Raw genomic sequence first — 26890 nt, forward strand, 5'->3', positions numbered from 1 at the left:
GCGTGTGCATTAGATCACAAGGTGTGTCACTGCATGAAGTGGCGTGGTTTCGATAACAAGCTTGCACGTGACACGGTGTGGCATCGCCTGACTAATCGCGTGGTTTTCTATAACCCAATGCTAAACGGGGGCGGATTGGGGTCGGGAACCGGCCCGGGCTCCCGTGTCGGAACGGCCCCTTTTACTGGCCGCGGAGCCCGGACGGTTGGGGGGGGGGGGGGGTCCGGGTGCTCTCCCGCGGGAACATTTTGAAAAATGAACCCCAAATATGCGATTTGGTGGCATATCTGATTATAATATCTGTCAAATTCAGCCAGCAGACCAGCTATCACCAAATTTTGCTGAGGACTTAAAATTGATTTTTTTTGGGATATACGAACCATTGGCAGACGTTTCTGGCGTATCCCCACAAACAGTGTGCAGGTGACTTAATAATTAGTAAATTTGCGGGCGACAGTGTCGGGTGAATCCGATGAAATTTTCGGATGAAATTTGGAATCCCCATTGCAAGATTCCGAATTCCGGCCCACACCCAGCACACCCGGCCCAGAAAGTCTATTATACCGGCCAGCTCATTCCAGACTCCAGTGATGGCGTGGCGGCCCGTTAAAGCCACCGGCCACAACATGATCATCATCGCTCCATGGCCGGTCCAGTAGGGCCTACCCCCGCCAGTGTCTAGTCGATCGGATCGGATGGCACAAAAATCTGGTTCCGTGTAGATATTGGGTTGCACGTAAAACCGCATTGACAGTTGGAATTTGAAATAGCCTACGAGTTTATTAGTCAAGTAGCGCCGCTGTTGGGGTCAAATTTCCCTGATGCCACATTATGTGGTATGCTCGCCTTCCTTATTCCAGTCGGTGCAGAAAAGTAAGTTATAACCGTATTTCGGCCAGTCTAAGCGAGTGGATCAAAGTATTTTATTGTGGCGTGAGTCCAACCGGAAGTGGTGGATGGAGGCCGCCATGTTTGCGTTCCAGAAAGAATATCGTCTGTTTGTTGACGTTTCATATTTTTGTTGTAGCTCATGTTGCACTGAATCGAACGCGTTGTCAGCTAAATTGTTAGTATCGATGATAGCTGAATGTCTATTGCTAGCATACGGTGTTAATTGACCCAGGTTAGTTCGTGAAGTAAGTATACGCGCCATCGCGCCATGTGTCTGCAGTTCGTCTGCAGTAATGACACTAAAGTCTAATGTAGGATACGTGTATTGCTATTGCAGCCAATTTTTACAGTATACACATATGTTATTAGTACGGCCGTATAGTTAGTTTAAAGGCAGATAATAGAGGGGTGATGTGTGAGCTTATTGTTTGGCATGTCCAGGAGTAGTTCAGCTCTGAACGTAGATCTTATAACACTCGCCCTGTACGTTCAGGAACCGTCCTATTGAATCGTTGACCTTGTCCTTACTCCTTGTCGAAATACTTTCGATTCCCAGTTAATTTTACTGGGCAACTTTTTACTGCATAGGCCAGTCACTGTGAACGCCTGTACAATGTAAGAGAACATTTCAGTGAGAAAATAAGACCTTGCTTACCTCGCTACAGTCAGTATGTGCGACACAACATGCTGTTGAAAATACGTCCCCTTCTGCTAGTGCTAAACAGGTTGGCAGATGCCATTGATGATAGGCCTGCTTTAATCCCAGGACATTATTCTACTCTCAAGCATATCATTGATATTTTGATTTTGTTTTCTTTTAAATATTAAATAATTTAAGGAGCCAAATCGTTAATATTTGGGACCTAGAAATTGACACAAATGGGTCGCAACGCATAATATAATAATGTTTTATAAATATATAAATAATTTACATTCAATCATTTCTGTTTTTACTGTAATTTCTAAACAGTTCTGTCCGGCGAAATATGCCAGAAGTCTCAGTCGAATGGCAATCTCTAGCGTCTGGTTATTCCGGTCTACACTGATAGTATTTATTGCGAATGCTCTCCAGATAGGAATATGCCATTAAATTGTGTCACCGTTTCTCATGACTTGTGGAATATGTCTAGCCTCGTTCTTTGAATCCCTTGCTACACATGACGCTGAAACACATTATGGTAAAATGTAAATATTGGATATCAGAAACCCATCTTTTCCCGGTAAGATCACAACATCAATGTTGATATAAATTGACAAATAATTTGTGTTTGCAATGTCGAAAACTTTTGATGATATTGAGTTAGAGACTTAGCTACTATAATTTAGCATGGATTAAGCCATGAAAAATTTGATATTTAAGTGAACAATGTAAATGAAACGCCATTAATTTAACTATGGAATAATTTGTTTTATATGAAATGAGCGAGAGTACTTAACATAGTCTCTATAAATTGTGCTTTAATTTTGGATCCTATTTAGAATTTGTCCGTCCCTTTTCTTTTGATCAAAAATCCCCCCCAAAAATCAAGTAACCTAAGCCAACAGTACACCTACAATAATAGGCTTCCGATTAAACCAACAAGTTGGGTGAAAATTTATTATTGCACAACCCTCTTATCCCACACATTCCTCTATTGCATAATTTCAAATCACACATTCACACATGGTTATAATTTCAAACGAATCAATACAAAAAGGATATTACACTTTCTCCATACAATTACTTATTATAACTGGTTATTGGAATTAAGTTCATCTGTTAACCTCAACAAGCAATAGATTAATTATCATCTGGGGATTAAGATTGTTGATTGGGCATTCAATTTTTGTAAATCATCAAAGAAGTCGCCACAGCCGTACATGTGTTCTGTTGTCTTTGTCACATGACTGAATTAAAATCCGGTTTATCTGACATACGTTACAATTGAATATCGGATTGGCTCATTTTGCGAAAAAGGCACAAGTTTTGGAAAACCAACTTAATGAGCCCCAGTGGAGCTTGATTCATTCTATATAAACTTTTTGATTTACGTATATTATACAATAGATTGGGAATAGGTATTGATTAGTTAAAGAGTCAAATATGTTAATTGAAGCATATGAACAAAAATTGACTAGATTCTGCTGTGTATCAGAAAAAAGGCCCATCATGTTTCTTTTGTTTGCTTGAATTTCCACATCTCGCAATAATACAAAGATAAAGCACCATTTTAAAATTCAATTAAAAATTTTCCAGTCTCAAGTTTGTAATCCATAACAATTCAAGACAAGAAAGGTAATGTGTGTGAAATAGCTTTATTTTACGTCTGCTCCTCGAGTTATAGGGGGGTTGGATGGCCGAATGGTTAGTGCGTGCGCATTGTATCATAAGGTCTGTCATTAAATCAACTGGTGGGGTTTCAATTCCCCGGTTGTATGTGACAAGGAGTAGGGTCGCCTGTCCAACCTCATGGGTTTTCCCCGGTTCCTCCATTTTCCTCTCACTGCTAAAGTCAAAAGACCCTTATGCACAAGCGAATTATTGAAATAAAATTGAACCATATGTTTGCTTATTTGTACCTTCGGTAATGATTATTTCAGTCAGTATATGAATTTAATAGTCAATAAACATTAGTGTAGGCCTATATCGAAAAATTGAAAAGTGTTTAAGAGCATTTTTGGCACGTAAATGTCAATATAACAAATAATTTTATCCCCCAATAATACATTCTACAGTAGATATCGCTTGTGTGATATATTTCATAATCTACTGCGATATCTCCTTATATGAATTTGATTGGTCAATTGAAAAGGAACTACTTTTTTTTATTTTCAAAGAACAGTTCATTTCTTATTAAAAGTAACTTTTTTTTTTTATTAAAAATGAACTATTGTTATTCAATTGACCTTGATGGAAACACTGGGTCAATATAAAGGTCTTTGCAATGGTTGAATTGCTGTCAAAAAATGATGTATCACTACGCCGTAATGTTCAGTAAAAGTGAAATCTACAGCAAAGAATTATATTTATCTATTTGTGCATGTAAGAAGGGATTGGGTGATAAATAAAATCTCCTACTCGTCTTTTTTGATATAAAAAAAATATCAACACTCGTTGATAAAGTAAAAAAAAACTCGGCAGAGCCTCGTTTTTGTTACTTTATCAACTTGTGTTGATATTTTTTGATATCAAAAAAGACTGGTAGGAGATTCTCTATTTAATCATATTGTTGTGAAATTGTTGTAAAGTTTATAATTGTGTTTGGCCATTTTATGTGCCCTTTTAATTAAAATGTCTGGGTCACCAATTGTGAAAGCTATTGTCCTGCAATCTAATGTATGTCACATATATATATAAAACCTGCAACTTTGCTGTCTTCCAGAATCTACAGGGGGGGGGGGGGGGGTTGGATGGCCAAATGGTTAGCACGTGCGCGCTGTATCATGCAGTCTGTCATTGAGCCAACTGGCAGGGTTTTGATTCCCCGGTTTTACGTAAAGTAGGGCCGTCTGTCCAACCTCGTGGGTTTTCTCCAGGTCCTCCAGTTACCTCCACCTACTAAAGACCCCTACGCGAAAGCAAATTATTGAAGTAAACTTGAACCATGTGTTAGTCCCAAAATGACCTAGTTTGTGTCAGGTGGATGTTAAACCCCATTTCTTTCTCTCTCTCTCTCCAGAATCTACAATGTTTCACTTTCAGAAAATATAAACATAATGGCAAGTGAAGGCTAAGCTTCAATTATCCCTAAGCGTCTACCCAGCCCAGCTGGGATTCGATTCCGAGACCTTCTAGTTGAGATTTCCATGCCCTGATTCCATGCACTTAATTAGTGCAACAAAGTTATTCTCCATTATGTACAATTTATATTATATGCATCATTTTAATTCGGTAAATGGAGAAGCCTATTGAATTTTAACAATTTGTGTAAATTTCAGCAATTTCCGTCATATACGTCTAAAGTTATGGTCCTTGTTTTACATCATCCAATCTGTATGAAATTTATATGCATTATTTAATATTTAAATTAGTAAAATTAAAAAGCCTGTCAAATTTCAACAATTTCTGTAAATTACTTCCAGGCTCTTGTTTCAGTTTGTAAAACCTTGTGAAACCTGAAATGACTTGTAAATGCCCCCAATTACCTACAGTACAAACGAATAAATATGCAACAGCCCTTGTCGACCACTTAGTCGATTTAACTGCTGTGGGCGTACATGTATGTTTCGTTGGCTAGCAACCTATCTTATGTTTATAGATGAAACTGAATAGGAAGAGGGAGAAGTTAAATTTAGATGCATGTAGATCTCTAACTGTTATAATTCATCAGTCTTTGTTTGTATCCCTTTCATTTTTTCTTTAATTTATTTTTTATAGATGAAAGCTGATTACTACCGGATTAGAATGAATGGTAATGTTGGGCAGTTAAAATTGAGATATTTACAGCAGTAAATAAACATTAGATATGTCTTGTGACGAATCCTTTGTTTATATAGACTATGCAGATGTCGTACCCATATCCATTAATCAGATATCCAGTCCTCCACCTGCCGGTTATAGAGTTCCTGAAAGCGAGTCTTGCATTGTTATAGATGATGATGGCACTGGACTCAAAGATCACAGAACGAATATACCCAGTATATATTGGGGAGGTGGTCCATCCAATAGCCATAATCAAATTCAGTCCCAGTCAGCAATCACTAAAACTAGCAATAGAAATAATGAGGAGGAGGATTGTGTTATTGTGGGCGTGTCCATCGAAGATGATAACTCATCATGTAGTTCTTATCAACATTTACCTGGCTTGAGTGGAACGGGAACTGAATCCGTTTGTGGACCTCTAGGTATAATGCAAAATAGATATGCCGCTCGAGAGGAAGAAGAATCTGATCTAGGATATTGTGAAGGTGAAAATAGTCCAATAAACGATGGACCAATCATTTGTGATGCACCAACCCCTTCCTGTGATGCACCAAGTCTGACTTATGATGAACCACTCCCGTCTTCTAATTTCAGTTCTATAGCTAATGAAACTGAGGGTGGTAAGTATTTGCAATAAATGTACCAGTATTTTGTATACATGTAGTTGCACTATTCATCTGGAATTTTTTTTTTTTGATGGATATCATACATGTAATAAACATTTGTATGTTTATTATAGTAATTTAAAATTAAACCTACTGATCGTCATTTGAAGGGTTTTGAATCCGTTTGCAAAAATGTCGGAAGCTGAATTTCTAAAAGTATGAAGCAGTCTAAAAATGGTTCAATTCCATTCAGTATTTATAAAGATAATTTGGTAATATTCTGCAGACTATATAATCTAAATAAGCAATAAATGTAGATGACTAGATGTACATGTAGCACCACATGTAAGTGCTGGCTAATAATACTAATATCATTTCATTTGTCTGTTTTTAATCCGGAAGATTATCTATTTTGGTTTTCTTATTTAATTGTTGAATAATCAATCCGATAAAAATTAGATACCTGTATATGTATTGTCTGAAAATTACAATTAATGATCATCAGCTTTAGCCGAAGATGTTAAAAATACAATTCTAACAATGATAAGATTTAATTAAAGATGGATAAACAGGAAAACAATTTAATAGATTAATATACAGGAATAGAGTGGGGGGGGGTGATGGCCACGCATCCTTAAAAGACTAACAGTGGCTGGACCAGCGGTAGTTCTATGTACATGTAGCTACTGGATCGAATTATGATGCCAGCGGAGAGCGCAGAAAGTAAAAGATATTTTAAACGCTATGAAAGTGAATAAACCACCTCTCATTTAAGTCTGTTTTTGTACTGCAGTTGTGTGGGGATTTTAAGATTAATATACAGTATACATGTACTATATAAACAGTCATGCACTTGTGTTTTAAGGTGGGATGTTTTAAAGTTACTGTACTTGTAAATTCCTCTTGTCAGTGTTGCAGGGTGGAGGGTCTGCCCAAGGAACAGCATCATCTAGTTGTTTGGATGGGACTGAAAATCGAGGCCCTGTGTTGGCATGTATACATTGACGTGTGCCTGCACATAAAAGAACTTATTGACAGTTAGGATTTCAATTACATGTAAGAGTAGGCCACATGCAGCTGTCTAGGCAGAGTTTCCCAAGTAACACACTGCATGGCATATGCCCGTCTTATACTTATACTGAAATTAAAAGGCAAACAATACAAAATTAATTCTTGTCCTTTTTATACACCCACATTGAAATGTGGTCGTATATTGTCGTCGCCCCCGTCCGTCGGTCCGGCGTCCACAATTTCTTTAAATTTATACACAGTGTTTAAGGTCTTGAGACAAAGAAGCCTATTGATTTTCAGCGATTTCCAATATTTGCTGCCAGAGTTATGGCCCTTGATCACTTTGAAAAATCTTGTGGATGCTCTAGAGGCCAAAGTTAATATCCGATTGACTTTCAATGTATACACAGTGTTTAAGGTCATGAGACGAAGAAGCCTATTGATTTTCAGCGATTTCCGATAATTACTGCCAGAGTTATGGCCCTTGATCACTTCAAAAAATCTTGTGGATGCTCTTGAGGCTCAAGTTAATATCCGATTGAGTTTAAATTTATACACAGTGTTTGGGGTCATGAGACGAAGATTCCTATTGATTTTCAACGATTTCCGATAATTACTGCCAAAGTTTAAGATCTTGAGACGAACAAGTATATTGATTTTCAATGAATTTTTATGACTTGAACAGTTAAATCTATGATATTAAAAGCTTTGCATACAAAACGTTTGCATGGGGCAGAACTTTATAAAAACCAAACAAATTCTAATAGTTTTCTGATAATTATTTCGTGAGTTGTTGCTCTTAATCAGATTTTAGTGTATTATAAATGTTTCATTACCGAAAAAAGTAAAAATATGCGACAACCCTTGTTGACTGCCCGGACGATTTAGTTGCTGTGGGCGTATGTTTCGTTGCCTGGCAGCCTATCTTTAAAATAGGTTATATATAGATAGATGCTCAAGGAACTGAGCCAATCTGGGTATAAAGTCAAACCACAATTTAATGTTATCTTTTTATAGTACATGTATCTTCCTTCCTGTCTGTCTGTCCATCTGTTACTGATGATTGGAGGATAAGCCTATATGTATTGAACTTCAGCGATTTCTCATAATTACTACCATAATTGTTTCATCGAGTCACTTTGAATATAATACACGGTACAATGTTTATGCTATTGATTTTCACAGTTTCCGCTAGTTACTGTTGACATTACTGCCCTTAATCACTTTTTATTAATATCTTGTGAAGGCTCTAGAGGCTACAGTTATCATTTAGTTGTCTTTTACATTTGTATGTTGTGTTTACTATGGTCATTGGATGAAGAATCCTCTTTATTTTTAATGATTTCCAATAATTACTTATGGGATTATTGCCTTTGTCTGCTTTAAAGAATCTTGTTGACCATCCATGTATACATGTACATGTGGTTATCGTAGGATTGATCTCTGAATTAATATTTGCAGTGTTTGCATTCATGAAACGAAAAAGCCTATTGATTACTGGTGCAACTACATGTATGGACCGCTATATGTAGGACTAGAGAAGTACTGTGGATGTTTTGTTGCATGACAACCGTTTTTTTTTGGTTTTTTTGTCTGAAGGAATGATGCGTGTATCTAAACTCGATAGTCAAAGGGGAGGCAAGGTGGTTAAGACGCTGGCTCGCTAGCCTGGAGGTCGGGTGTTCGATCCCTGCATTGGCTGAGAAAGTTCATCCTGATTTTCCGACGTGGTTTTTCATGTCAGTGGTGCAGAACGGAGGGCCTGACAAAGACAGCTGGCTAGTCCTTTGGAAGAGACGAAAAACTGAGGTCCCGTGTATACATTAGAATGCACGTAAAAGATCCCCTGGCAGTTGGAATTCGATATAAGAGTAGGCGATAGTGCCGCTGCCCGGGCAAAATTTCCCTCATAGCAAACTGTATGGCGTATGCCTGTCTTCATTAGCCCAGTATAGTAGCAGAACAGTAGGACGTTAAATCCCATTTCGTTTCATTTCATTTCATTTTCGAAAGTCAAAGGATGGAAAAGGACAAGTTCAGTCGCTGTGTTTCTTGCAGAACCTGGCACACTATCTATTTTAATAGTTCAGTATAGATTAACAAATTAGGACTAGGGGTTTGACAACTCAATCAGTTACTTGCATAATGACTCACCCATTGTGCATGTCTGTTAATTAAAGTTTGTTTTAATTTTTTGAATTTGGAAATTAATGAAAATAGACATGTTTTGTTTTGACCAAGTAATAAGTTTGATTTTATTTTTCTTCTTGTTTAGGTTTTGAGCCTACACTGTCGTTCACCAGGAAACCAACTCGTGGACATAGAAGACCATTTTATTGTCCAGAATGTCGAACTGTATGTTTCGATTATCACGAACACGAACAACCTGATGAAGATACCACCAACATGCCAAAGACAAAAATTTATTCATGCAAATTTTGTGGACAAACTTTTGATAAGGCTGGCGTATTTTTACGCCACTGTCGAAACTGTGAGTATCGTACCCAGTGTCAGTATTGTGAATTGGTTTTGCCCGATAAAAAAAGCTTAGAGGATCACTTGAACTATGTGCATAATGAGCACGAACACCCGGAAATGCCAGAGAACCCTAGTCAAAATATTGTTATGGAAGAACACCCAGTTCCTCAGCAGACTGATGAACTTCCAGAGTATGAGGATGAGGATCAATCCAAACAATCAAAGTCTGGAAAGGAATTTAAAAAATCAAACCTCCCTAGTATTTCATTATCCACTAAGAACTCAAACACCCGAAAGCCTAAGTCTAGTGTGAAATACACCTGTGAATATTGTGGCCGTAAAATGGTTTATTTATCAACTTACCAGAAACATCTGAAAACTCACAGGTCTAAAAAACAAAATCCATCGAGTACCTGTACGACCTCCTCTGAACAACACAGACAGAATAACAAAGATGTTGGTCAAAAAACACAAAGAAAAGCTACTAATTCAGTTCCTATAGTGGAATCTACAATAAAATACACTTGTCCTCACTGCAGTTTTGATGCAAAATGTTCCGCAAGTTTCAGAAGGCACCTTAAAATTCATGATGGGCATAGTACAAATCAAGATACAGCCACTTCTAGATGTCCTGAGAGTTCCTCAGAAGACGAATGTAGAATTATTGAATGCCAGCTTTGTAAACTAATTCTGCCCGACTCAAACAGTCTAAACGAACACTTCCAGAAAGTCCATAATCCGAACTCTGAAGAACAACAAGAAGGTTTCAAAGAGTTTAATGTTGAACCCCTTGAGAGCAACAATGAAGTGACAAATGTTCAGGAACACCAAAGCACAAATCCAATGTTATCAGTGAAATACACATGTCCACATTGTGATCTGGAAGTGATTAATTTAACAAATTTCTACAGTCATTTAAAAACTCATGTTGTTATTACAGAAAACAAAATTAAAAAAGAACCCAAGAGGCAGTTTTTTGAGTGTTCTGAATGTGGTTTGAAATTAACCTCTCTCACAAATCTCAACAGGCATACCAAAGAGCACAAAGTCCTCCCAATTACATGTAATCCAAATGAGCCCTCCTCAAAAAGGCTGAGTAAAAAATATCAGTGTCCGGAATGTGGAATAAAATTGACCTCTCTCAAAAACTTTAAAAGACACAGCAAAACACATGCAAATCTTCCAAAAACTGAAAATCAACAGGTTAATAAAAAACGAGGTAAACAGTTCAAATGTTCTGATTGTGACCAGAAATTAAGTTCATTCAAGAATCTCAAAAGACACCTAAAGAGTCATCAAGATCTTCCAAAACACGAAAATCATTCTACAAAAAAGAAAAAGAAAAAGTTTGAATGCATAGAGTGCGGGAGAACATTCAGTGCCTTTAAAAACCTTAAGAGACACCAAAAAACGCATTCAAGGGACATGGTTGATGACATTGATGAAGAATCATTAGATACAAAAATCATAGATGATTTGGAACAGGATAAGCTCAAATGCCCTGATTGTGGACGAGGCTTTTGGTATGAAATAAATTTAGAACGACATCGTGCAGTTCATTCTGATAAGACATTATATCGTTGTCAAGTTTGCTATGTTAATTTTGTGAAACAGGAACATTTACAGGACCATTTTGAGAAGTTTCATTTAGATGAGTGAAAAAAAGTTAATGTTACTGTGTATATGTACTGGTATAGCTCTGATATACCTTATGACAGAAAACTAAAATCACTTCGATTGTTATTTGAATCGATTGTTACTTGAAATCGATTATTACTTGGAAACCGTTGTTTTTTTTAATCCATTGTTACTTAAAATCAATTGTTACTCGGAATTGATTGTGTGACATGTACTTAAAATAGATTGTGATTGTGTTACTTAGAATAGATTGTTATTATATGTTAAATAATATAGGTTGTGACTTCTTTGTTACTCTTCATATCTTGATTAAAAACTCATCTTATCAAAATATATTTCAAAAATTGTCAAAAAACTTGGAACCAGTGAACTTTTTGTATAGTTTTGTATGTGCTTAATGCATTTTTTTGTGGATTTGGTCCTATACATGTACATGTATAAATGGCATATAATATGGCAATTTGACATCCGAAAAGTCTTCAGTAATCACATTACATATACTTCCAATTTTACACTTACCTAGGGTGTTTTTTGTCCTGTTGGTTAATGATACACACCATTAAATTTGTTTATAAGAGAGTGAGTGTGTGAATGTGTGTGCAGGTTATTCGGTCTGTTATTTGTGCAAGAAATAAATTCATTTCCAAGCCCACCTAATCTCCTGGGTTTCCTCCTTCCCTCTTCTGTAAAGACCCCTTCAAGCAAATTATTGAAATAGTATCTACATGTACTCTCTATCCATACCCCTCCCCCCTTTTTTGGATTGGTACATGTACATGTATCTTTACTCTTTACTTTCTTATCAGCTTGAAAGACAAATCACAAGCCAGTTTAATACTTTGGAGATCCCATTTCTTGTGGTTGCATGTTTCATTTATATTTTTATATATATAATTTAAGGCCCAAAGAAGGACCTTCAATAATTAGATTTAGCTCTTACACAATGCCTGTTTAAGTAATGATTTTACACTCCTTTTTTTTTGATATATGTGAGAAAGCATTTACCTGGATGTACATGTATATAATTATGTTTTATATATTGAATTTCTTTAATAATGGTTTTGTTTATACATGTACATGTATTTCTGATTGTTACTCCCTGGAGCATAAAACTCAAATCTAAGTTGGAATTCTGACATGGGCTAAGTAGAATTTCAGGATTTTTCAAACCTAGTAAGCCCCCCCTGTTGCCTAGTCATTCGAATGGGAGCAAACACCTGAGGTCAAGCCATGTATAGATTGGCAGGCACAAATATTTGAGAGGTGGTAGGGAACTGTCATTTTGACTAAAAACGGGCCAACAAGGAAAGTATGCCTTGTCGTTCAAACTGAGGCACATCTGTGTTTATTTTATGTACAGGTATAAGAACCATCAGCCATTGGGATACGATGAAGGTTATATTTACATATTCATCAGGGTTCTTAATCCATTTTGAAATGAACCGACCAGAACTGTAATATTCCTGATTAAATTATTGTGTAGGTTTTTTCGATGAATATAAGCTGATACGACACCATGGTATTTCTTCAAAACACAATTTATTTGTAGTTTTTGTCTATCACGTAACTTGCAAATGTTTTTATTCGTTCGTCCTTGATTGATCACGTGGCAACCATAATTGAAATTGCTTTAAAATAAAATTCTGTGCGACTATGCCATAGCTTTCAATAATAATAATGACAATATTTTTAAAATTAAGCCTCTGTCAGCGTCTGTATAAAATAAAAAATCATAACGGTAAACGCTATTTAAAACTAAAACTATCACCCCTGGTTTACTGACCTAATTCCAACCGATGTCACGTGTCATCGGGGATTCGGCATTGGAGATTGTGTCGGAAATAGATTATTAATGACTGTTTCTCGGTGTGTTCTGTTCGAGATTATATTCAACCAAGATTTAAATTTAACTAGCAATTGGTCAGCGAAACCATTAAATGTGTGATCCAATAATTATTTTAATACCTACCAGTACCTGGAATTCATACGGTTCGTCGAAAACGCGCGATTCACAAGCGAAGTGCACAATCCATGCAGATATCGTCTTCCTAAGTTCCTTCGACCGCCACGTGGCGATCCACAAAGGCAACTTTCCAGACCCGTTGTTCATGTACTTACTACGTGTAAGGAATTGCATTACCATGTTTCAGTCATAATTATTTGTCATAATACCCAATCGATGTTTATGTGTTGTCCCTTCTACATACATACATATATTAGCCCCCTTCAATCAAATGGTTGGGTGATCTAATGTTTTTTAGATCATAATGCCTGTCAGTTGAGTCAAGTGATTTGGTTTTCACCAGAGGCTAGCAGGTGTTACTCCCCCCCCCCCTCTCTCTCTCTCTCTTTCTCCTCGCTCTCAAACAATCTGTGATAAAAGTGTGCATTTAGTCTATCAGCCACAGATTGTCAGTCAGTAGTACCCCTACTGTCCACGATACATTGTGCACAATCCGTCAGGTTGTATAATTTACCTCAGTGCTTATTTGTCCTTGGTGTTTACTCACCCAGATATACATATTTGGTATATCAAAACTATGTAGTTTATTTTTGCTTGCCACACATTATTCAAATTGGCAACAAGTGAATGCCAAAGAAAAAAAATCCTTTGTATGTCTTGTTTGCATGGATATATTTTGTGAATCAAATCTGTATTTTTATACGCCCACATTGAAATGTGGTCGTATATTGTCGATCCCTTCCATCCGTCGGTGTGTCCGGGGTCCACAATTGCTTGTGGATACTCTAGAGGCTGAAGTTGACTTTAAATTTATACACAATGATTGAGGTCATGAGACGAAGAATTCTATTGATTTCCGATAATTACTTCCAGAGTTTTGGCCCTTGATATTAAATGTTATATACATGTATATACTAAACATTAGTATAGGGCAGAACTAGTCTAGAAGCCAAATAAATTCAAATGATTTCCGATAATTACTTAATGGGTTGTTACACGAAGTCAGATTTTAGTGTGCTGTAAATGTTTGCATTACTGACCAAAAAATAAATGTGTGACGACCCTAGTTGACTTCCGGACGACTTAGCTGATGTGGGCTTATGTTTCGTTGTATGGCAATCTATCTTTTTTACTTATCAAACAGTTTTTTCAAATCGGCAAAAAGTGAAGATTTGAGCCAGTCAGTCAGTATTTACTGGTATTCTGCATTTATTATAATAATAATGTACTTGTTGTATTTTATATGCTTATAAAGTTTTTGAAATGTTTTTGTTATATTATCTCATTCAAAAGTTTTAGACGTACGGTGTATTCTGGAACCCTTTTATTTTAAAACATATTGGCTGGTGGTGACCTGTGTACACTTCGGCCAAGTCGAAACCTACGCTGCGTTCAAATAATCTATTAACAACGATCACGAGTTTCTCCCTTGAAATAAAACTACCAGCCGTATTTTCCACTTGCCAATTCGACGGTCACAATATTTCTTGGCTTTGCTTTTAATATGATTCTCGAGATTGTACCTATACATGGTTGTACATGTGTTGTAAAAGATGGATGTTTGACAACTTCGCTCCGAATTGCATGTTCATCGCTAAAACAATCTGATTAAAACACAGATCCTATTCGTTTCGTTTTTATATTTCAAAATTTTGTGTTACTTGTCTTTACTACACTAGGATCTGGAAGAGTTGTTATCATTGACGTGTTCTGAATGGTGTGGGGAATTAGCCAATGAAACGGTCTGTTACGGCGAGCTTTAGTCGTGTTTTGCACGGAACTGTGGGTAATCCCGATGGCGTAATCAGTCAGATTCGGGTCTTAGGGTTGCTGCGGCCACTGAATGTAATGGTCTGGGTTAGATTGCTTGTTTTGAAGATTCCAGAGCCACCTCTCATATGCTCAAGTAATAATTTCACAGTTTTATACGCCCACACCAAAATGTGGGCGTATTACGTCCCCCTGTCTGTCGGTCCGTCAGCCAACAATTGGGTTGTGAACGCAATAGAGGCTACAGTTTTTGACAGATTCTTTTCAAATTTGGTGTGAAGCGCCGTGGTCATACGAGGAAGCACCGCGGCGTAGTCATAAAAGGACGAACCCTGTCGATAATTAGCTTTCCACAACTTTCCGTTACGGAGTAATCCCCTCTTTTCAAATTTAGTTTGAAGCATTGGGGTCATGAGAAGATGAACCCTGGCGATACTGAGTGTTCCGCGACTTTCCATTCCGGAGTCATCACCCCTCGTGAACACGATTGGCTACTGGTTATTTCACCCTGGAACCCGCCAATTTACGGAAAATGAATTGAAGGAGGCATTTCGGGCTAAACGGACATAAATAAGCAGTTTGGGTGCAACTGTGTTTTATATGATACAGATTTGCCCTTTATGTACCACAATGGACTGCATGGGCGACTGTAATTGTAGGCGTATATTTTGCCTGGCAAACTACATTTAATTTGACTTCTAATTTCATTACTCGTCAATTTATAAAATCCAATCCCCTCTCTTCTTGGCATAAATAGGATACTGATCAAACAACCACGTCATAATATTACAACATTTCCATGTGCCCTTGTAATAATCAATATGCGTGTGCATGGAAACGTCATCGAAGACGTTTGAGTTGAACAGGAACAGCAATGCTCAGGGCAAAAGCCTTGTCAACGCCTATGGGACATATTGTATAAGAAGTGTAAATGTCAGTGTTATTTTAAGATTTAGATGTTTTATTAGCTTGATACATGTACCTGACAAACTTGATTCATATTTGAGTAACTTAGATTGTGGAAGTTAATTACACGGCCGTCTTAACGCACGGGCATGCTTGGCAGTTACTAATTTATATGTGACTTGTACGACTTTTTAATAAACACCGATTTTATTAAAAGTACGAATACAATAAATATGTGTTTATTTTCATCGACCATTTACATTTTTATACGCCCACATGGAAATCTGGTCGTATATTGATCATCTGATTGTTTTGAAATTGATATATATGTTGCTTACATTAAAGAGATAAAGAAGCCTATTTAATTTTAACAATTTCCGTTTATTTCTTCTGGAGTTATGGCCCTTGTTTCACTTTGTTGCACCTTGTGAACGCTCTAACGATATTTATATCCACCATTTATATTAGTGAAATTTATACTCCTATTGAAATTAAGCAATTTCCGTTAATTACATCTAGAGTTATGGTCCTTGTTTCACTTTGTATAGCCTTGTGAACGTTAAAACGACAAAAGTTATCATTCGATTTGTGTGAAATTTATATGCATCATTTAAATTAGTGAAACGAAGAAGCCAATTGAATTTCAACGATTTCAGTTAAATTCTTCTGGAGTTAGAGCCCTTGTTTCACTTTGTTGGACCCTGTGAACACTCGCCCGACAAAAGTTATCATGTAATCTGTTTCAAATTTATATGCATCCTTTAATTTAGTGAAACGAAACATCCGATTGAATTTCAGTAATTTCCGTTAATTACTTCTAGAGTTATGGCCCTTGTTTCACTTTGTTGGACCTTGTGTACACTCGAATGAAAACAGTTTGTCATCCGATCTGTATGAAATTTATATGCACTAATTTCTGTAAATTACTTCCAGAGTTAAGGCCCTTGTTTCAGTTTGTAGAACACTGTAAACCCCCAAACGAAAATTATAAATATGCGACAACCCTTGTTGACCGCCCGGGCATATGTTTCGTTGTCTGGCAACCTATCTTTATTCCTGTAAGTGGTTGTGTAGGTGGGGACCCCAGTGCACCTATTTTCTCGGAGGCCTATAATGCTGTTAAGATGGCCCTGGCAATTATAAATGCTTCTTTCTTTTTGACATATTCTTCTTTGATAAAGTTTTTTAGCTGTAATTGGACCACCTTTTACGCATGCAACCGACTTCATTAGCTCAGTCGGAACAGAACAGTAGGACATTAAACCCCCTTTCATTACATTTACGCATGCGAATTACATAAATATCTCCCCCAAATTTCCAAGTTTTGTTTGAATGTCACTCAGCTAATATCTGTCATATTCTCTTTCGTATACACACCTGGGAGATAGTCTAGTTGTTTTTCGGGTGTTATGAAAAACAGAGATCCCGTGTACTCGTTCATATAAAAGAACCCTTGGCAGTAGGAATTCGACGAAGAGTGGGTGAAAACGGACGAAATTTCTCTCATAGAACATTACATGACATATGCCCTGACGACATGGCTGAAGTGGGCGTATGTTGGACAAATTTATGATTTAATAACATAATATTCAAACATTTGTTTCTTGTATTAGATAACGTTTTACAAATGGTTCTCTCTACAGAGGTATAAATGTATACTGGAGGGCATTTCTTAATCAGTTTCTTCAAGCGGGTTATTAAAAATAAATATATATATATATACATGGGTTTTATTTTTTATTAATGAGAGAAAATCTAATTTCAGCCATATAAAACAGTCTGTTACATCAGTGAATACGTTATGATTTGTAATAACATCATTATATTATGCTCGAGGTACTTTAAACTTACCCAAAAGGGGAAAAAAGCACCCATTAATACAAAAGCTCTTATTGAAACTATTTATGTTTTTTTCGGACATCATTGGATATTTTTCTGGCGTTATTGCAGTATTTAATTGTCATTCATACGTCCATCAGCATGTAAGTATGTACTCGTGACATTTATATAATTACAATCATTCCTTAAAGGGTGATCAGAGACAAGGTCAATGAAACCACTGAAGTCTCGAATTGCGCAAACTGGTCACAGCTGCTTCATTCACGCCACACCCACACCTAAAGTAGTTTAGGTTTTGAATGGGCCCTTTTTCTATTTTCAGTTTTATATATACGCAGTAAAAACTGAATCATTCAAATATAATGGAATGTTATGCAGTGGAGTTTAACCTCTTGCAAACACAATATTTCGACCATATCGAGACTAACATGATTATTTTCCGCCTATTCGTCGACGTTCATTTGTCAAGGGTTCGACCGGAACCGGATTAAGCTTGCATGGAGCCCCTGCCTGAAAATGTCATTGCATCAACGGTGAAAGGGATTCTGGTCATTGTCTGTCATACTCGCACAAATGCAATTTGTACGTCAAGTACGATAGATAGATTTATGTGGTACAGACATATACAACATAGGACATAATAAATAAAATCATAATATTATTAATTATTTGCTTTATATTAGAGCCTCTGGCTGCAGCTCTACCCCTATCCCCCACCCACACTTTGATCCATCCCTATCCATGCCAATTTGGTAACCGGATTTGATTATTTTATTTCAGCGGTTCGGAGTGCAACAGCGACGTTTCCGCCCACTCTTCTAATTCCATCTACCTAGGTTTCGCGTACACGCCACATTGAGAACCCGGTTCGCAGGGATTCTAACTCTTGAGGTCAGTGCACCAGTGTTCTATCGCTTGACCACCGCGGCTTACATAACGCCTCATTTGCATAAGATGTGTCATTGAATCATGTGGCGTGGTTAAAACAGAATCCTCCCATATACTCCCTCTCTCTCTCTCTCTCTCTCTCTCTCTCTCTTCTTTACATCACTGTGATAACATATATTATCATGCCCCACACAGTGTAGAAACAGTTTATATTCAGGGTATTCTATAACTTGCCCAAAAGGCAAATAAACAAAAGCCTCCTTTAAAACCCATTTAATTATAAATACGATTTCAAGATGGCTGCGATGATGTCGTACTCGGTTCCATGTTAGGCTGGTGGGGTTTTTTCTTACATCATTTTTCTTACCTTATCTCCCTATCTTGAATCGTCCTTCACAACGTTGTTCGTAGACTGGAATTAAAACCGCCAGCAATACGATATACACGACTTGTAACCAGAGCCCGGGGCACCTCCTTTAAGCTGTCTACGGTACATAAAGGAGCTGTGGGGAGATTTAAAGGGTTAAAATAGAACCTAATCTGATCTATCTCGCCTTCCAGATATAATCATCAAATGTCACCACTGATGTCATGTGTTTTGACATTTGATGTAATTAAGTTATATATTCCCTTCGTCTAACTCTTCTGTCATCAATGGCGGTAGCTTCTCGTGGTCTTGGAGCCATTGGGACAGGTCGAGATAACACCTGACTGTCTTGTTCTCCACTTCCTTCCCTCTGAATTGATTTCTGAAGGAGGTTAAAATATATTTTATATTTGGATTGAAATGAAATGGAATGGGGTTTAACGTCTCGTCACCATAATACTTTGAGAGAAACATACGTAATTTTTTTTTATTTCTATGACTACGTGTGCAATGCGAGGTGGGTTCTTTAAAGTGCAAGTCAGTGTGAACACGGGTAAACCTTTTCTTTTCTTCCCATCCGAACTACTAGACAAACTTTACTTGCCAGTCTCGCAGTTGCCAACCCTGACAAGGGCATATTTTAGTATAGCAAGTAATGGGACAATACCGATGATGTTAAGTGACAATCACACACTAATTTTGAGAGAAGGAAAGTAACATATTTTGGTGAACATAACACAGAATTGAGAATTATATACCTTTTGTGACACGCTTGAATCACGATTTACAACGATATAGTGGTACAAAGTCCATGATACACAATTTGTCGTTTTCTGTGCACTGTGTCGGCCATGATACCCTTTGAGTAGTCTACTGATATTCGATCGAAAGTGAGTGTCGCGCTAATTTCTATATCATTAGTTTCAGCTGCAATCTGGATACTCCAGCTCCACTTAAATGTATGCCGAAATTCAAAACATTGGGTGACTGGTGGGGTGGGGGACAAACCCGCCCGTTCCCCATGCACCAATACTTCAGATTCCTGAAACATGCCCAGCGAAATGTTGCTCGGTCCCAGGAGGATTAGTTTCGAACCCAGTACGCTCATTACCCAAACATCTCGACTACCACTGCCCCCCCCCCCCCCCCCCTGTATAATAAAAAGGCATTTTGGAGGAAATCTGATGCGTTGCAATCTGCGGGGTGTCTATCCAGTAGGCCCATGACAAATTTTCGAATTTTGAAATTTTATAACTCCTGTAAACCTAAAGAATGATAGCGGCACCCAAATATAAATAAAATAAAATGGGTTTACTTTTCTACACCAACCGGGATAATTAAGACGGCCAATCGAATTGCAACTGTAACGGGTTCTTTTACATACACGCTTACGTGTACATTGACAAGACCCCGTTGTTTGCCTGGTTAATGTTCTAGCGTCTCACCCACTGAGCCACCACGGCTCCCTAGTGTATTTAGTAGTACGTCAACATTGAGTGCAGCGGGATCATAGAGGCCATGTATTTTTCTCCTCTCCTGTAAAATAGTCCACCATACTTTCCTTCTCATAAATATTTAATTATTTTTTGAAGGACAGTGGGTTAAATAAAGGTTATCATTAAATTGCCGAGCACGTGTAGGCAAAACACGTGACAGCATCTATAAACAGTGGTAATATTAATGTAATATTATGGAAGATAACGACTCAAAATTCAATATTAAACACCAAAGGCCCACACAAATTATAATCTCGATCATCCCCTACGGTCAAGATTGAAACGTGATTGGGATGATGATGATGTGAATCAGGCATTATCTTGGAGGTTCGTGATGGGCGTGGGTGAACGTTTTATATCAGTATGTACCAGGCTACTTACAGTGAGAGGTAGGGTTAGAGGGGTAGGGGGATTAACACACGCGCTTTAGACAATAAACTCTGTCACTAAGTTAAATGGCGTGTTTTCGATCTCAGGCTTGTAGGCCAACGTTTACTCCGGGTCCACCGATTAAAGTCCTGCAAATTATTGAAATAACATGGCACCTCTCTCTCTCTCTCTCTCTCTCTCTCTGCCTTTGTGTACCACTCACCCACCTCAGTCACGAAGAAGAGAGAGAGAGAGAGAGAGAGTGAGAGAGGTGATACTCCTTGTCACGTATAAATTTGCATCTATGATCCACAATAAACCATTCGCCCCCCCCCCCCCGCCCACCGAACCCCAACACCACTCCTTAAAATAGCCTTGAATAAAATAAACGATGATAAACACACGTGCAATATTTCGACTGGCTAATGTGGCCTTGACAGTTCATCAGCACAAAAATCTAGACGAAACGACAATGAAACGTAGACAAAACAATTTTTATTGACTGACCCTATTATTGATTATTGATCCACCAAAAAATCGATATCATATGATCAATGGAGTATGTTAACAAGAGGTTAAATTATTCGGTTTTTGAAAATCAATTTAGGTTTAACGTGGTTGATGTTTTAAAATCAGAAACAGGTTATTCTGAACCATAGTATTTAAGGTTAGTGTCCGGGTTAGGGCAACTTTTTATTCGGAAAATCTGTGTAATAAGGCGTGTTTGGCAGCTTAATGGGCCAATGTTACGTCATCAATGCTTCAAAGTATGTACGAGGTGATCGTAATTCATAAATACAGTACTCAGGTAGCAATCTTTATTCGTACCTAAAAAAAGAATTTTTTAATTCATATATTCTTGTTATTGAAAATGATCAAATCAATTTTAACGGCCTTAAATGATAGAAGTCAGTCCTATTGATCCCGACAATAACTACAGGAAGTCTGAGAAACATTACAGGATATTTATTGGATTTGTTATCGGATGTATGTCTAATTAGAAATACAAGCCATTGTCTCATTGACTGAGTTCTCCAAGTTGACCTGACACACAAAAGTATATATAAAAAAATGATTCGCCATTACTAGTTTAATTCACAACCGCCTACTTCTTAAAATGACGGGTGTGTGTTAGTGGTGGTGGGGGGGGGCTGAATTTTAGGCTCCCTGCGAATTATTGAAATAAAATTGAACAATATGTTAGTCCCGAAATAACATGGCCCAGTCGTGTACGTCTTGCGTCTGCGTCGGCATGAATGAAGATGGCCATACGCCATGAGAGAAACTTGGCCAGGACAGCAATTGCATTCCAGGTTGCAAGGGTTATTTTGCCAGGGCATCCTGCCTGCATCACTGACAAAAGGAACCCACACTGGGAAATCTCATGGAACTTTCTAGGCCAACAATCGAATCGAACCCGCTAGTGAGAAGATAAAGACCGGTTTATTTAACTTCCGCTTTCCCGACGACCTTGAAGAACTAGATTAGTAACAATTAAATAATGGATTCTCTTAAATTGCAACACGTGCCTGGCTTTTCTAATTAAATCATCCATCTCTAGCCTGTCAAATTAGTCAATTAATGTGATCTTATCCTGAGATTTTCAGGTACTCTATCTATCGTCTCTTACAAAGGGCAGAATTAGGCTTACCTAATCATATACAACCCCACTCGTTGGCTTACTAGCCATGACGTCCTCTGTTTTTTTATTTCAGTAGTGCTGGGCCGCGGGCTTGGCAAAGGTCTTTTGGACGGTTTGCACATTCAACAAAATACGTCGCTCAATATGAAACTAATTCAGGTAATTGTCAGTTTCCATGTTTATGTACAGTGTGAGTGACGGGGAGTATTTTGCCTGGATATAGTAACTTTTCGGCTTAATACCAACTGATGATGACTGTTTTGTTTAATGAACAATGTGTACAAATGCCGTACCCTCCCCCCCCCCCCCACAAACACACACTCCCTACCCCCCCCCCCCCCAACACATACCCCACACCCTTCTTAAGGAATAAACAATCCCGCATTTGCGGCGTAGCCCAAGACAATTGCGCACATTTTAAAATATGTTTTTACTGTGGTGGCTGAAAGCGTCCATTTAGATCGGCGTGTTTCTAGATACAACGCGAGAGTCGCCGTTAAGCCAGCACGACGAAAAAGGCGCCGATCGGCGACTTTTTCGTCGTACTGCCTTATCGGCGACCCGCGACTTTCGCCTCGGAAGTTTATAGTTAGTTACATGCGCAATGGCTACATTTTACTTCTTGTATATAAAATGGAGGAGCTTTTGGATGAGTTAGGACTTGTAGGGTAGCCTACTTTCTGCCACAGATGGAGCAACATGTGGCAAACTCTTGCACAAAAGCATGTATGAGGTTTACCATGAAATACACAAGCTGGAAGTAGGGACAAGTGTAAACATGCAATTTTCGGCCCTACATTTCAACCTAACCAACCTCTCAAAATCATGAATATTCACCAAAACCTGGCAGAAAATGTATTATCAAACCCCTTTCTTCGATTCTACACCAAAAATCGCCATTCAAAAGGGGGAAAAGGGAAAGGGAGAGAAAGACTAAAAATAACTTTCGCCCTACATTACGGCGTAGAAATATTTGGTGATCAGTGTGCGTAAAATGTAGCCATTGCGCATGTAACTAACTATAAACTTCCGAGGCGAGAGTCGCCGTTAAGTAAGTCGCCGAAAAAGGCGCCGATTTTTTCGGCGACTTTTTCGGCGCGTGGCTTAACGGCGACTCTCGTGTTGTGAAAGTCGCGGGTCGCCGATAAGGTAGTACGACGAAAAAGTCGCCTTTTACCGACAGGAAATGTTTCCTAATGGTTATGGAACGGGAAACTCGGTTAGTCGAGCTGTAAGAGTACTAAACGTTCGATTAGAATGTCCCGGGGTTGGGAAGGTACCTCTGGATTTTTCAAATCGGCTTTCCGTAGTGCCGGCTGTCCGTGCAAAAAACTTTCCTCATGTCCATCTTCATTACTCCAGTCGGAGCAGAACAGTATAGGACGTTAAACCCCTTATCATTTCATATCGTATTTTAGCATGTTATATATTTGAACATGTAGAGTCCCATCTTGTATATTTCTGAAGATTGTAACTGAAAGAGTGTATATACATAAGATATAAGTGGGACATTAATTGCTTTAATTCTGTGAAGGAGGTGGGGGGTCTATATTATCTTCTCGTCTTTTTATATTATACTCGTTCACTACCTGCCTGACCTTTCCATGCCCTCTTCTTCAACATGTGTTTCATTTACTGCTCTATCAATGATGTGGATCTCCGATTGTTCCAATGAATGGAGATTATAGCCGCTTTTAATAACCCGATGATGTTCTTATTGATTCGCTAGCACAATCGCTATGTAATCGCTACTATTGTTCGTTTGTCTGCGATATGTCTTAATTGCGAAATAAAGGGATTTGAAACACATGCCATTGTTCATTTATATACTTTAATTCCCTCCACGTGCATCCATAATTAATGTACATTATAGGTGAATTATGTTTAAACATGCTCATTTATAACAATATCAAGGGTGATAAAAGATATGGATGTTTAAACAGCCAGTCTCTTATATTCTTTACTTGGTAATATACAGCCCTGTTCAATAAGAGAGAGAGAGAGAGAGAGAGAGAGAGGGGAGGGGACAAAACGGAATGAATAGGGCGCCACAGTAGCTCACTGGCTCACTAGCCTGAAGGCTTCGACTGCGACCCCGCTGCTGTTAGAGAAAGTTCCTGGTGCACGTGAAAGAATCATTGACAGTTGAAATTCGAAATAACGTGGATCGTAGTGGCACTGTCCGGGCAAAATTCCTCTCATATTACATTGCATGGCATGTAACCGTCTTCATTATCCGGGATGGAGCAGAAAAGTAGGACGTTAAACCCCATTCAATTCCAGTTCCACTATTCTGTTATTTTTACCTTGAATATTAGTATATATAATATTTTCACGTGTTTTAAAACATTAATATTTATTTATTAAATATGTTATATGATATTTTAATGTGTGTATTATAATAATAGGTTGACAAGACTACAAATCATGAAGTGATAAACTGAATCTTCGGGCACAGATATTATCACTCTAGGTGGAGGCGGATGTAAATCAAATATCTAGTTAATATTTATTTATTAAATATTATTTTATGATATTTTAATGTGTGTACTATAATAATAGGTTGCGGAGACTACAAATCTTAACTGATAAACTGAATCTTGGGACGCACAGGTATTATCACTCTAGGTGGAGGCAGATGTAAAAAAAATTCGAATCTTTTCTGAGTGGAATGCTTCATGTGAGAAATGATGCGTCATATTTTTTTTCTGCTACAGGACAGTTGGGTTTCCACATATATATTCGAATTCCAAGTGTTATGAATTCTTTTATGTGTACGCCAATATGGACTCGGGGTGAGTGTGGGTTTTTTTCTGGCCTGTCCAAACGACTAGGCAACATTTTCCATGTCAATATGCACTCGGGATGAGTGTGCTTTATTTTCCATATATTGATACGCAACACATTTTCGTTTTAAAATTTTTAAAAAAAAATCCTTCATATCCACATGTTGGTGTTTACCAAGTTTACATACAATGCTGAAGTTAACCCAAATGTCCCGAACTAGTGCTTTTAGGTAACATAACATTTATATATATTTTGTTTAACCTCTTTTACCAGAATTCCCCTGTCAAAATATTGTTTACCCTAGATACAACTTAATGCTGACGGCGGTGCTTGGATCGTTTTATATTAGCTTTATTTTCGTATTTATATACATTGTATGCTTCCAAACTAGATCTGTTGATGCAGTAAAAAAAAATCTACCCACCTACATGATGGAGTCAAATTTAGTTTGAGGCCAGCATTGTACATTCCAAGGCCACCAATTTAACAAAAATATATTTACCAGGCCGTAAAAGTGACCCACATGGCCCACGCACGTATCATTGACATGACCGTTTAATCTGTTTTTCTTTCAAACTATTATCATGTAATAAGAAACAAACTGTTCAAACAATAACCCCCCCCCCCCACTTTCTCTATTTAACAGGAAATTCCCACATTAAGGAAACCTACTTATTATATCTACACACAGCGAAGCAATATAATATTATCAGTTTGTAGGGGTGACTTAGTTCATTATAATAAGTTATTGGTATATTCAAGGCTCACTTCTACATTATGCTCTATCCAATGCTGTTAGTGCTAGTATGATTGTAGGTGCTATCGATTTTCAAGTCGGTGTGTGTTTGCATGTGTGTGTGTGTGTGTGTTGGGGGGGGGGTCAATATGGTTGGGGAAATCAGGGCGACTGGGGAGAAAAGGCCGGTTAGCGAGTTCAGATCGGTTGGGAAGATCAGGTCGGTTGGAAAGTTCAGACCGATTGTGGAGATCAGGCCAGTTGGGGATATGGTCGTCTGGGGAGATATGGTCAGTTAGGGAGAACAGGTCGGTTGGAAAGGTCATACCGTTTGGGGAGTTCAGCATGTCTCCGATCTCAGACCCATTGGAGAGATCAGGCCGGTTGTTGAGATGAGGTCGGTTGGAGAGATTTGGTCTGTTGGTAGGATTTCAGGTCGGTAGGGGAGGAAATCCGGCCGGTTGAGGAGATCATTTCAATATGGAAAATTTCATTGATCGGGAATTCTGGGCTAGTGTTATTGTTACTTACCCATACCCCTAATCCGAACCCTTTTGGCGTCTACCTCCCAAACCTTTCTAAATAAAATCAAATTGGGATAACGCACAAACCGGGATAATGAAGACGGATATGCTACGCATTGTGCAATGGGTTCTTTATGCGCATACCAAACGGGTACACGGGGCGTCCTTTATTTTGCTCCACAAAATGGGGAAAGCACACTATAAAAATCCTAAGGATTTCCTCGACCAACACCGGGATCAAACGCGGGAGCTCCTTATAGTTGGTGAGCCAGTCCCTCACAGACTGGGCCACCTAATTATTTATCGTACATTCTCTCATATATTAAGTTTCTTAGTGTAGAAAGCTCGGAAAATTCAGATCATATCGATAAGACCGAGAACTGGGACAGTTGTGGCAGTGGTCGTATGCATGAGCTTAAGATTGTAAGGCCATCGATGTAAGTGTCGCTTGTCCAATCTGATTAAAACACAAAACCCTATTTCGTTTCGTTTTTTATAGTTCAAAATTTCGTTTTACTTGTCTTTACTACACTAGGATCTGGAAGAATTGTTATCATTGACGTGTTCTGGATGATGTG

The 26890-nt window shown here is 38.1% G+C and overlaps 1 protein-coding gene across 2 annotated transcripts; it reads left to right on the forward strand.

Annotated features, from left to right (window-relative positions):
* Positions 1 to 968: 968 nt before the first annotated feature.
* Positions 969 to 14256, forward strand: LOC126810707 (zinc finger protein 184). Of its 2 annotated transcripts, none has more exons than XM_050535908.1 (3): positions 969 to 1136; positions 5249 to 5913; positions 9185 to 14256. In XM_050535908.1, exons 2-3 carry the CDS (start codon positions 5337 to 5339, stop codon positions 11044 to 11046), a joined length of 2439 nt encoding a protein of 812 aa, XP_050391865.1. In that variant the 5' UTR covers positions 969 to 1136; positions 5249 to 5336; the 3' UTR covers positions 11047 to 14256. The 2 variants fall into 2 exon arrangements, with proteins under 2 accessions (XP_050391865.1, XP_050391866.1); XM_050535909.1 differs by having other exon boundaries at positions 969 to 1123.
* Positions 14257 to 26890: the final 12634 nt, after the last annotated feature.

This window comes from Patella vulgata, chromosome 2, assembly GCF_932274485.2.
Source record: "Patella vulgata chromosome 2, xgPatVulg1.2, whole genome shotgun sequence".
NCBI lineage: Eukaryota > Metazoa > Mollusca > Gastropoda > Patellidae > Patella > Patella vulgata.